We start from the raw sequence: 12,672 nt of genomic DNA on the forward strand, positions 1-12,672 counted from the left end.
GACCTGGCCAACATCCCCAGCGTCGAAGCACTGACCACACTTGATCAGCTCTGTTGTGCAGGCCACATTGTCCGCATGCCAGACACCGAGACTCCCAAAGCAAGCGCTCTACTCGGAACTCCTTCATGGCAAACGAGCCCCACGTAGGCAGAGGAGACGTTACAAGGACACCCCTCAACTGATGGAGCTGCATGGTGAAGGAGGCTCCAGCAAACCCTCAGGTGAAGAGACTGGTGCTAAAGTAGATCGAGCTGATGGATATGAATCCCCTGTCCAATAAACTGTCTAAATGTGTACAATAAAACAACTCTATGACTTTTTTTGGCAATTTTATCTTGTTTTGATGTGTAAAATGATTACACCAAGGCAAGTTAAGTCTTCATAAAATAACCTGTTACAATCAAAAAAAAAGGACACCCTCAAAGCCTCCCTGATAAAGTGCAACATCCCCACTGACACCTGGGAGTCCCTGGCCAAAGACCGCCCTAAGTGGAGGAAGAGCATCCGGGAGGATACTGAGCTACCTCGAGTCTCATCGCCGAGAGCATGCAGAATTCAAGCGCAGGCGGCAGAGTGTGCGGCAAACCTGTCCCACCAACCCTTACCCTCAACATGTCCCACCTGTGACAGGGACTGTGGCTCTCGTATTGGACTGTTCAGTCACCTAAGGACTCATTTTAAGAGTGGAAACAAGTCTTCCTCGATTCCAAGGGACTGCCTATGATGATGATGTACCTCCATTCACTGCACACGGGGCCATCCCATCATTACCCCAGGGGCAGTGCCAGGCCCCATGAATCAGCGGGAGCAGGGAGGATATGGGAGCACATGGGCATGGTACCCTCAGGGTGAGGAAGTATCACCATTGTCTCAGGTCACATGGTGAGTTGACGATATTCCTCACCACCCAATTTTGTCCCCATTTCTAATCCCAGGCAGCAGAGCAGCAGTTGTCTCTGCACTGTGTGTTATGTCACTGAGATTGGGAACGCAAGGGTGTGGGAACATTGCTATCTTTTAAAGGGATCAGTAAAATCAAATGGTCCAAACTGAGCTGATTTATTGACCTGCGAACAAATCTAGAATGGCTCAATTCAGATTTGGAACATCCTTTGGATCTCCAGAAAGTGCAAGTCAACACGAAGCACAACTAGACGGAAGGTGAGTGAGTGATACGCAAAGCAGCAAAATGAATTGTAAAATGGTATGTGATGACTAACGATGACCAATAACAATAGTGCTAGGTCCTTCCTTTTTCAAAATTTGTTTCTTAGTTTTGTTGAGATGGAAAATATTAAATATATGTTAAATTCAGTTTGCATCGGACGCAATGCATCACAGAAATAGGCAGAGAGATTTTAAGAAAGGCTCTTCCAGTTACATCACTATTGTGCAAAATATGAAACCTTTTAAAGGCATCCCCTAATAATTATGTACCTTAGTAACTACATCTCATAGTAAGTAAACAGCTTAATAATTACATCCTTCAGTCTGTACACCACTTATTAAGGATGTCCCATGGTAAGTACACACCTTAGTAAGTATCTTAGTAAATACATCCCTGAACTCATATACACCTCAGTAAGTATATCCTCAGTAAGTACATCCCTCAGTAAGTATACCTTCAGTAAGTACACCCTCAGTAAGTATACCCTCAGTAAGTATACCCTCAGTAAGTACATCCCTCAGTAAGTATACCCTCAGTAAGTACATCCTCAGTAAGTACACCTTGTAAGTACACCTTCAGTAAGTATACCCTCAGTAAGCATACCTCGGTGGTGCAGGCTCGAAGGGCCGAATGGCCTACTCCTGCACCTATTTTCTATGTTTCTATGTTTCAGTAAGTATATCCCTCAGTAAGTATACCATCAGGAAGTATATCCATCAGTAAGTATACCCTCGGTAAGTATACCCTCGGTAAGTATACCCTCAGTAAGTGCGTACCTTTACAGTCTGCTCAATGTCGACAGCAGTGACCAAGTCTCTCCACATGCACCAGGATGAAAAGATTTTCTTGAGATAGACAAAGTCGAAAACATTCCCATTTTTTGGGATTTGTAAAGCTCTGGGAAATTTTAAATCTTTCGGCCTGGGGAATGCTGAATCCCGATCGCAGAGACTGCTGAAAAAATCACTAAAGCTGCAAGATAAAATATTTATTACAGATGAAACGATTTCCATGATAGATTATGAAAGTGCTTTACAAGCTCCTTTTTCATTGTAGACCACAATAAACATAGACAATATTTATCAGAATGGCGAATGTCTCAGCACTGACTGCTTGCACGGAATGCCGGGCTGTGTTCAAGTTATTTAACACAGTGATTTTCACAATAGCAAGAAAACAGAAAGACTTGCATTTATAAAGCACCTTTCACGACCACCGGACATCTCAAAGTGCTTTACAGCCAATGAAATACTTTTGGAGTGTACTCACTGTTGTTATGTGGGAAACGCAGCAATTTGTGCACAGCAAGCTCCCACAAACAGCAATGTGATAATGACCAGATAATTGTTTTTTTGTTATGTTGATTGAGGACTAGGATACATTGGCCAGGACACCAGGGATCACTCCCCTGCTCTTCTTCGAAATAGCGCCATGGGATCCTTTACGTCCACCTGAGAGGCCAGACGGGGGTCTCGATAGGACAACTATTGACACATCCCTTGGGGACCCTTGTCATAATATCGGAAAGTCACTTATACCGACAGAGGAACAGGGCTTGCAGTGCAGAAAACATTTCATTAATACACAGGAGAAATAACATGACAGACAGTCGAGTAATAAGTGAGCCCTTGTAAACCTGCTGTTTGATGCACAGTTTGTGCAGTAGTGGGGCTGGAGATGAAAGTTTATCAGCAAACTATTCAGGGAATGTGTTCTTAACCTTGTCCTTTCTATAAACGTACACATTTAATCTAACTTCGTAATAAGGAAAATCACAGAGGCTAATTTTGTTGCTCCTAAAATAGAGACTATTTTACAAAGAGCCTTCTGAGCGTGTCTCCTCGAGCGAGCACAAACATATCTGAGTGGATGTGCAATCAGGCATGATTTCCTTTTATTATCTCCAAGTGACATTCTCTTTGAAGGCAGATGAGAGGGACTGTCTTTCAGGCGACAAGCCTTCCCTGGTATCCTGTCCATGAGTTCAAAGAGATGTTGGAAGTATCTCCCCAGCTGTGGAAGTAGGATTCACGTCCTGTACTGACAGCAACTTTTGAGAAAGTTAAAATACTTTTTTTGAGTAGCTAAGAAGCGTCTTTGCAGGAGTGCTCAAAGGAGGCTTCAGCACTGGGGGGAGATGTGCAGATTTCCATTTCAGATTGGCGGAGATAATGAGAGTAATATTGTCAAACAGAGGGAAAAGGACTAAGTATGGAGCCGTCGAAGGTAAAGTGGGAGCTGTTGATCAGATAACGATTTGCCGTGAAATTGCCCCTCACCCCGATTGGGGCAGTAACCTTCTGCGGGGGACCCGACCCGATCACATGCAGCTCCGCCCCATGTAAGGGGGCTGACACAGATCCTTTGTATTGGGCTCCAGGCTGGTTATCTGGCCGGAACCCCACTGCCCCCCCCCCACCCCGACCCCCGCTCTCCCCCAATGGGGCCCACTGGCACACCTACGGTACACCTCACCTCTTCGGTGTCACGCCAGCCCCTCTGAGTCGGGGGGCAGCAGGAGCGAAGAGAATCCCCACCCTCGGCCTTGCCCCCTCGCTGTCACTTGTCTTGTAAAGGGGTAGCTGAAGGTTTTGCCTGTCACAAGGTGGAAACTCCTGGAGACAGCATGCACCCGACTTTTGTCTGAGTTATGCCAGAAAGCTGACAGAACATAAGGATTAGAAGCAGGAATTGGCCACACAGCTTCGCAGGCCTGCTCCGCCATTCAATAAGATCATGGCTGATCCTCGACCTCAACTCCACTTTCCCGCCCGATCCCTAGAGTCCAAAAGTCTATCTATCTCAGCCTTAAATATATTCAATGACTGAGCATCCACAGCTCTCTAGGGCAGAGAATTCCAAAGGATTCACAACCCTCGAAGTGAAGAAATGTCATCGCAGTATTAAATGGCCCACCTCTTATCCTGAGACTGTACCGCCCACTAGTTCTGGACACTCCAGCTAGGCGAAAACAACCTCTCAGCATTTACCCTGTCAATCCCTCTCAGAATCTTGTAGTTTCAATGAGATCACCTCTCATTCTTCTATACTCCAGAGAGTATAGGCCCATTCTACACAATCTCTCCTCGTGGTCAACCCTCTCATCCCAGGAATCAATCTGGTGAACCTTCGTTGCACTGCCTCCAAGACAAGTATATCCTTCCTCAGATAAGGACAGCAAAACTGTGCACAGTACTCCAGGTGTGGTCTCACCAAGGCTCTATACAATTGTAGCAGGACTTCCTTACTCTTGTACCCCAACCCCCTTGCAATAAAGGCCAACATGTCATTTGCCTTCCTTATTACTTGCTGTACCTGCATTCTAACGCTCTGGCTGGAAACTTACCAGCCCTGCGAGTGCAAGTTTGGGGGCGGGCCCGCTGTCAAAATGGCCCTGATTGACAGCGGGATCCCGCTCTGAACCCGCCTCCATGTGAATTTCCCAAGTGTTGGCTCTGCCTGTAGCTTGCAGACCCGGCACTAAGCGACGTGTTCGGCACTTAAGAAGCTGCTTAAAGCTATTTAGCAGCATGTTTCCAGGTCCTAACCATTTTACCAAGTTTTTTACGAGGTTCCCGTCTCTCGGGGATCATGTCAGCTAAGTATGTCTGGTTCTTAATAACTCTGGATTGGTTTGACTAGTTCACAGCTGCAGAAGTGGTATAAAAGCTATTATTTCACAGCTGTCCAATTTCCAATCTTAGAAGCTGGAGCCTTCGGGATTTGGAATACACTTTTCAGCTTTATGGAGGTTGGAAGTGTTTGCGGTGAACTCTCTATCCACTGTCACCTCCTTGGAGCAACCTCTCTCACCAGTGACAGATTGCTTCTGTCATCTCAACTTCACCTGCCATCTATTCCATCAGCATCGGTGCCCTTGAAAAGAATCTCACCTTGGTCCTCAGAATCCCAACACAATCAAGCCAACACCAGCAGCACCAACAACAACACCAACCTTCTCCGCAATCACCTGATGCTGCACAGGACACAGGGCATCAGCACCCGAGCACATTACTGCCCGGGAAGCCAGGAATGGACTCACCATGGCCAGATTATTGACGCTGTATACCCTGGCTGCCACATGATGCGCCAGGTTGGCACCACCCCACACCAGCTCCATAAAGCATCCCTACAATGCCCAACCCATTCCTTTCACCCTCATCACCATTGGGGCCGTGGTTATTTCTCACCATTCACTGTAACTCACTAAGCCACTTCCAAAGATACACACAGATCTGTCCAAGAAGGCAAAGTGTTGAAAATAAAGATTTCAATATTTCACAACACATTAGCAGAAACGTTACACCAGCATTGGTGATAACACCCAAATCCATACCCTTATGTGTTGTTAGTTGGAATGATTGGACTAGGATGAGGGTGAGTGTGAGGGGTGGCCAGTGAGTGGGGGAAGTGATAATGTAGATAGAGAGGGATGGGTGGAGGTGTAAGGTCAGTTGGTGTGTGTAAGGATGTGTAGGAGTAGGGTAGGGGAGGCAGAGTGATGGGAATCTGGTGATAGGCACATCAGGATGAGGTTGAGTGTGGCTTTGCAGTAACGTTTCGTGATCTACTGAGATCATTGGAAGGTTTGTGCCACTGCAGCCTGGTCCTCCTGACAACATCCCTGCTTGTGCCCTCCTGTGCAATGTGCCACCAGGCTGTGTTCGTGTCCTGGGGAGGTCTCTTCCGTCCATCCAAAGGGAAGAGAACCTCCCTGTGTGCTGTGACTCCCTCCATAAGCATCTGAAGGGGGTCATGGGAGACTCTGGGTGCAGCCGTGCCCCTCTGTGCCGCGGTTGTCAGTGTTTGCAGCATCTCAATGCTGCAGAACACTGACAGCACAACTGTCAAAATGCCATGGCCCCTTTAAGGAAACCAGCTGATGATGTGACATCAGTTCACCTCATCAGACCAGCTTCCTGTTAATTGGCCAGGAACCTCGCAGGGCGGGTTTAATAAGCCCAATCTAGGGTAAGTCGTGGGGGAAGCTGACATGGAGCAAGGAGCGGAGACGTCACCCGCCTCTCTCCCGCCTTGGTAGGAAAAATCACACCTTCTGTGTTTCCTGTATGAGGACACCCAAATCTTTCTGAAAACCAACATTTAATAATTTCTCACCATTTAAAAAATAATCTGCTTTCTATTGTTCTTATCAAAGTGGATAACCTCACATTTCCCCACATTATACTCCCCTGCCACCTTACTGCCCACTCACTTAACCTCTTTATATCCCTTTGCAGGCTCTTTGTGTCCTCCTCGCAGCTTTTTTTTTATTCATTCGGGGATGGGGGCGTCGCTGGCAAGGCCGGCATTTATTACCCATCCCCAATTGCCCTTGAGAAGGTGGTGGTGAGCCACCTTCTTGAACCGCTGCAGTCCGTGTGGTGATGTGCTCCCACAGTGCTGTTAGGGAGGGAGTTCCAGGGTTTTGACCCAGCAACGAAGAAGGAACGGTCGTTATATTTCCAAGTCAGGATGGTGTGTGACTTGGAGGGGAACGTGGAGGTGGTGGTGTTCCCATGCGCCTGCTGCCCTTGCCCTTCTAGGTGGTAGAAGTCGTGGGTTTGGGAGGTGCTGCCGAAGAAGCCTTGATGAGTTGCAGCAGTGTATCTTGTAGATGGTACACACAGCAGCCACGGTGCGCCGGTGGTGGAGGGAGTGAATGTTTCAGGTGTCCTAGATGGTGTTGAGCTTCTTGAGTGCTGTTGGAGCTGCACTCATCCAGGCAAGTGGAGAGTATTCCATCACACTCCTGACTTGTGCCTTGTAGATGGTGGAAAGGGTTTGGGGAGTCAGGAGGTAAGACACTCGCCGCAGAATACCCAGCCTCTGACCTGCTCTTGTTGCCACAGTATTTATGTGGCTTACTGTCCCACCTAACTTTGTATCATCAGCAAATTTGGATACATTACACTCGGTCCTTTCATCCATATCATTAATATAAATTGTAAATAGCTGAGGCCCCAGCACTGAGCCTTGCAGCATCCCACTAATTACAGCCTGCCAACCTGAAAAAGACCCATTTATCCCTACTCTCTGTTTTATGTCCATTAGCCAATCCTCTATCCATGCTAACGTATTACCCCCAACCCCATGGGCCCTTATCTTCCATGACAAACTTTTTATGTGGAACCTTATCGAATGCCTTATGGAAATCCAAATATATTACACCCACTAGTTCCTCTTTATCTACCCTGCTCGTTACATCCTCAAAAGACTAATACATTTGTTAAACATGATTTCATTTTCATACACCATGTTGACTCTGCCCAATCATATTATGACTTTCCAAATGCCCTGTTACCACTTCCTTAATAATGGATTCCAGAATGCCTAAGGAAATCTGTTGTCTGTATCTCAATTGGGGATTGTGTGCTTTTTCCCCCCAAGATTATTCATTTCATTGTCACTGAGTCAAAATCCTGCAACTCCTTCCCTCCCTAAAAAAACTTCAGGGCAGTAATAGTAGGGAATTTCAACTACCCTAATATTAACTGGGATAAAGTTAGTGTGAAAGGTATAGAGGGTGCAAAATTCCTAAAATGTTTTCAGGATAACTTTTTTTAGCCAGTATGTAACAAGCCCAATTAGGAGGGGGCAGTTCTGGACTTAATTTTAGGGAATGAAGATGGGCAGGTGGAAGGGGTATCAGTGGGAGAGCATTTTGGTGCTAGTGATCATCATTCAATTAGATTTAGGGATGTTATGGAAAAGGACAAAGATAGACCAGAAAAGCCAATTTTGATAAGCTGAGAGGTGATTTAGCCAAAGGTGGACTGGAAACGGCTACTTGAAGGTAAATCAGTGTCAGAGCAATGGGAGGCATTCAAGGAGGAGATCCTGAGGGTTCCGAGCAAGTATGTTCCCTTCAGGAAAAGGGTGGGACTAACAAATCTAGAGCCCTCTGGATGTCAAGGGACATATAGTGTAGGATAAAGAAAAAAAGGAAGGTTTATGACAGATACCGAGGGCTCAATACTGCAGAAACCCGAGAAGAATACAGAAAGTGCAGGGGTGCAATTAAAAAGGAAATTAGGAAAACAAAGCGAGAGCATGAAAATATTTTAGCAAGTAAAATCAAGGAAAACCAAAAGATGTTTTATAAATACATTAAGAGCAAGAGGATAATTAAAGAAAGAGTAGGGCCTATTAGAGACCATGAGGGTAATGTGTGTGTGGAGGCAGAAGATGTGGGTATGGTTCTTAATGAATACTTCGCGTCTGTTTTCACAAAAGAGAGGGGCGATGCAGACATTGCAATCAGGGAGGAGGAGTGTGAAATATTAGATGAAATAAACAGTGTGAGAGAGGAAGTATTAAGGGATTTAGCAGCTTTGAAAGTGGATAAATCCCCAGATGAAATGTATCCCAGGCTGTTAAGAGAAATATAAAAGGAAATAGCAGAGGCTCTGACCCCATTTTCCAATCCTCTCTGGCTGCAGATGTGGTGCCAGAGACTGGAGACTGCTAACGTTGTACCGTTGTTTGAAAAGGGAGAAAGGAATAGACCGAGTAATTACAGGCCAGTCAGCCTCACCTCGATGGTGAGAAAATTATTGGAATAAATTCTGAGGGACAGGATAAATCTTCATTTAGAAAGACACGGATTAATCCAGGACAGTCAGCATGGATTTGTTAAGGGAAGGTCGTGTCTGACTAACTTGATTGAATTTTTTGAGGAGGTAACAGGGAGGGTCGATGAGGGTAGTGCATTTGATGTAGTGTATATGGATTTGAGCAAGGCTTTTGATAAGATCCCACATGGCAGACTGGTCACAAAAATAATAGCCCATGGGATACAGGGAAAATGGCAAGATGGATGCAAAGGAAGCAAAGAGTAATGGTTGATGGGCGTTTTTGTGACTGGAAGGCTGTTTCCAGTGGGGTTCTGCAGGGCTCAGTTCTAGGTCCCTTGCTTTTTGTGGTATATATCAATGATTTTGACTTGAATGTAGGGGGTATGATTAAGAAGTTTGCAGATAATACTAAAATTGGCTGTGTGGTTGATAATGAAGAAGAAAGCTGTAAATTGCAGGAAGATATCAATGAATTGGTCAGGTGGGCAGAACAGGGGCAAATGGAATTCAATCCGGAGAAGTGTGAGGTAATGCATTTGGGGAGGGCTAACAAGGCAAGGGAATACACATTAAATGGTTGGACACTGAAAAGTATAGAGCAACAAAGGGACCTGGGAATGCTTGTCCACAGATCCCTGAAGGTAGCAGGCCAGGTGGATAAGGTGGTTAAGAAGGCTTACGGAACATTTGCCTTTATTAGCCGAGGCATAGAATACAAGAGCAGGGGGATTATGCTTGAACTGTATAAAACACTAGTTAGGCCATAGCTAGAGAACTGCATGCAGTTCTGGTCACCACATTACAGGAAAGATGTGATTGCACGAGAGAGGGTACAGAGGAGATTTACGAGGATGTTGCCTGGACTGGAGAATTTTAGCGATGAGGAGAGATTGGATAGACTGGGGTTGGTTTCTTTGGAACAGAGGAGGCTGAGGGAAGACCTTATTGAGGTGTATAAAATTATGAGGAGCCTCGATAGAGTGGATAGGAAGGATCTATTTCCTTTAGCAGAAGGGTGATTAAATAGGGGGCATAGGTTGGTAGAAGGTTTAGAGGGGATTTGAGGGGAAATTTCTTCAGCCAGAGGGGGTCTGGAACTCACTGCCTGAAAGGGTGGTAGAGGCAGAAACCCTCACCACATTTAAAAAGTACTTGTCTGTGCACTTGAAGTGCCGTAACCTACAGGGCTACGGATCAAGAGCTGGAAAGTGAGATTAGGCTGGATAGCTCTTGGTCGCCTGGCTCAGAAATTTGGTGCTGTAAATTTCCATGATCCTATGATTCTATGAGCACGCTGGGAGTACCTTCACCACACGGACTGCAGCGGTTCAAGAAGGCGGCTCACCACCACCTTCTCAAGGGCAATTAGGGATGGGCAATAAATGCCGGCCTTGCCGGTGACGCCAACATCCCGTGAATGAATAATGAAAACAAAGTGTCTTTGAACTGAACAGAAAACCTTGGGGCAGTGTTGGTTCGTTGGAGAAAGTGGCAAGGGACCCAATTTGCCAGGTTGCTCTCTGAAATACTGGCCAGTTACTGCAACTGTTCCATGACCAGACTTGACATTGAAGATTGTGACTCATTTGACTGGACTGTGCTTGTACTGTCGCTGCCAAATTATGAAGAGTGCTTACATGTGTGAGCCTGACTATACTGCTGGCTGGCAAACTTGCAGAGTTCGGGTGAGAATTTCCACACTCGCATGCATTAAAATATTTCTGCTTAAGCTTATAAAGTGTTCAGGAAATTCAGGTGGCCCCCTCAGCTCTTTCTAAACCAGGCTCGAGACTGAACGAGAGTTAAACCAAAGCAGGCAAGACCGCATCCTACAGGTTGATTTCCATCCCTTCCCCCAGCAATCAGGGCTCGGAAGGTACAGAACTGGACTTTGTCTATTTGGTGGTGGCCCACTCATCACTGCGAACTCTGACCCTGGCACATCTTCTGGCTCATTTACATGCGGCAGGTTCCCAATGGCAATAGGGCTGTCACCGGGTTACCCCTCGCCAGAGGGGCAAGGGAGAGGAGGAGGGAAGTGACAGAGGTGCCCGCCACACTCAGTGTACTCAGCAGCCCCGCTGAATACAGAATGTTTAGCATTATTCACATGTCCCTCCTTGGACCGCGATGGGCTGCACTAAGCAAGTCTTGGCTTGAGCTTTTAAACACTTCATCACGCCCTTAGATATTCTGGTTGCCAGGAACACACAGGCGAAGGCACTAACAATAGGAAATTCATCGGACAGCCATTCAGAGCATCAATGTCTAATTTAAACTTGTCCACCATCAATGTTGATGGAAAATGCTCGATGTTTCAGTGTCTGGGGGGCCGTTGGAATGGCTCCCCGACCCATCCCCCCAACCCATCCCCCGACCCCCCCAACCCATCCCCTCGACCCATCCCCCCGATCCATCCCCCAACCCATCCCCTGACCCCCCCCCCGACCCATCCCCTCGACCCATCCCCCCAACCCATTCCCCGACCCATCCCCCGAACCCCCCGACCCATCCCCTCGACCCATCCCCCCAACCCATTCCCCGACCCATCCCCCGAACCCCCCGACCCATCCCCTCGATCCATCCCACCGACCCTGATGTCTCCATCTTTGAAAATATAGCATCTGGAAAAAGAAAAGTACCACCAATTAAAGCTAGTCCTTGTAGTACATAATGGATCAATTAATGTAATTAATAAACTTGTCACAAATTTAATTCCAGGAGCAAAATGTTTTGGGAATCACGTTTGCTTACTTTGGGAGATGAGACGTCTGCTTATCTGACAGCAAAGGGCTATTAATCTCCGGATACTCACTCTCATCCCCTCATACTATATTAAATTTGGGTGAAATCTTTAAAGATCATGCGAGAAAGCTGATGACGAGGATACTAAAGCTGCTGACTCCAGAAACAATTCCTGTGTGAAGAACAGTGCTCATTCAGTCGATGGAGATGGTGGCTGAGTCGAAGTTATATCCAGCATTCATTGGAGAACGGCAGACAGCATTAATTATAACTTTGAGAAGCAACACTATCGCCAGCCCTCAGTGCCTCTCATACTCTGCATAATGTCTGAAGGTTCATTGTGTGAGATGTGTCATTATCACCAGCTTGGGAAATGAATCGCAGTCACAGATCAACCTCTACCTGCTGAGCATCAGAATAACTGAGAGGTAAAGTGATTTAGAGTGTAGAAATTAAACGCCAATCTTCGTCCACACAGTGCCAGCCTTGGCTCAGTGGTAGCAATCTCATCAGATGTTGTGGATTCAAGCTCCACTCCAGAGATTTGATAAAAGACTTGTATTTCTACAGTATCTTCCACGACCTCAGCACATCCCAAGCACTTTACAGCCAATGAAGTACTTTTTGGAGTGTAGTCACTGCTGTATTGTAAGAAACACTGCAGCCGATTGCTCACAGCAAGCTCCCACAAACAGCAATGTGATAACAACCAGAAAACCTGTTATTTTTATTATGTTGATTTATAAATATTGGCAAGGACACCAGGGATAACTCCCTGCTCTTTTTCGAAATAGTGCCATAGCATCTTTCACATCTCATCCGAAAGATGGCACCTCCGACAGTGCAGCACTCCCTCAGGACTGCATTGGAGTGTCAGCCTAGATCTTTGTGCTCAAGTCTCTGGAGTGGGACTTGAACCCACAACCTTCTGACTCAGAGGCGAGACTGCTACCCACTGAGTCACAGTTGAGACATAATCCAGGATGACACTCTCTCAAACAACACTGCTAAAATAGATTATCTGGACATTATCACTTTGTTGTATGTTGGAGCTTGCTGTGCGCAAATTGGCTTCCGCATTTCCTACATTACAACAGTGACTACACTCCAAAAGTACTTCATTGGGTGTGAAGCGCTTTGGGATGCCCTGAGGTTGTGAAAGGAATTATAGAAATGCAAGTC

The 12,672-nt window shown here is 46.3% G+C and overlaps 1 protein-coding gene across 1 annotated transcript in view; it reads right to left on the reverse strand.

Moving 5' to 3' along the window:
- LOC139278130 (dynein axonemal heavy chain 3-like) overlaps window positions 1-12,672 on the reverse strand; it is a 485,560-nt gene that overhangs the window by 241,706 nt on the left and 231,182 nt on the right. The window contains exon 28 of the mRNA XM_070896786.1: window positions 1,945-2,140. Within this exon, the coding sequence (XP_070752887.1) occupies window positions 1,945-2,140 (196 nt within the window). The remainder of the gene's footprint in view (window positions 1-1,944; window positions 2,141-12,672) is intronic.

The sequence above is a fragment of the Pristiophorus japonicus genome, chromosome 13, assembly GCF_044704955.1.
Source record: "Pristiophorus japonicus isolate sPriJap1 chromosome 13, sPriJap1.hap1, whole genome shotgun sequence".
Classification (NCBI taxonomy): Eukaryota; Metazoa; Chordata; class Chondrichthyes; family Pristiophoridae; genus Pristiophorus; species Pristiophorus japonicus.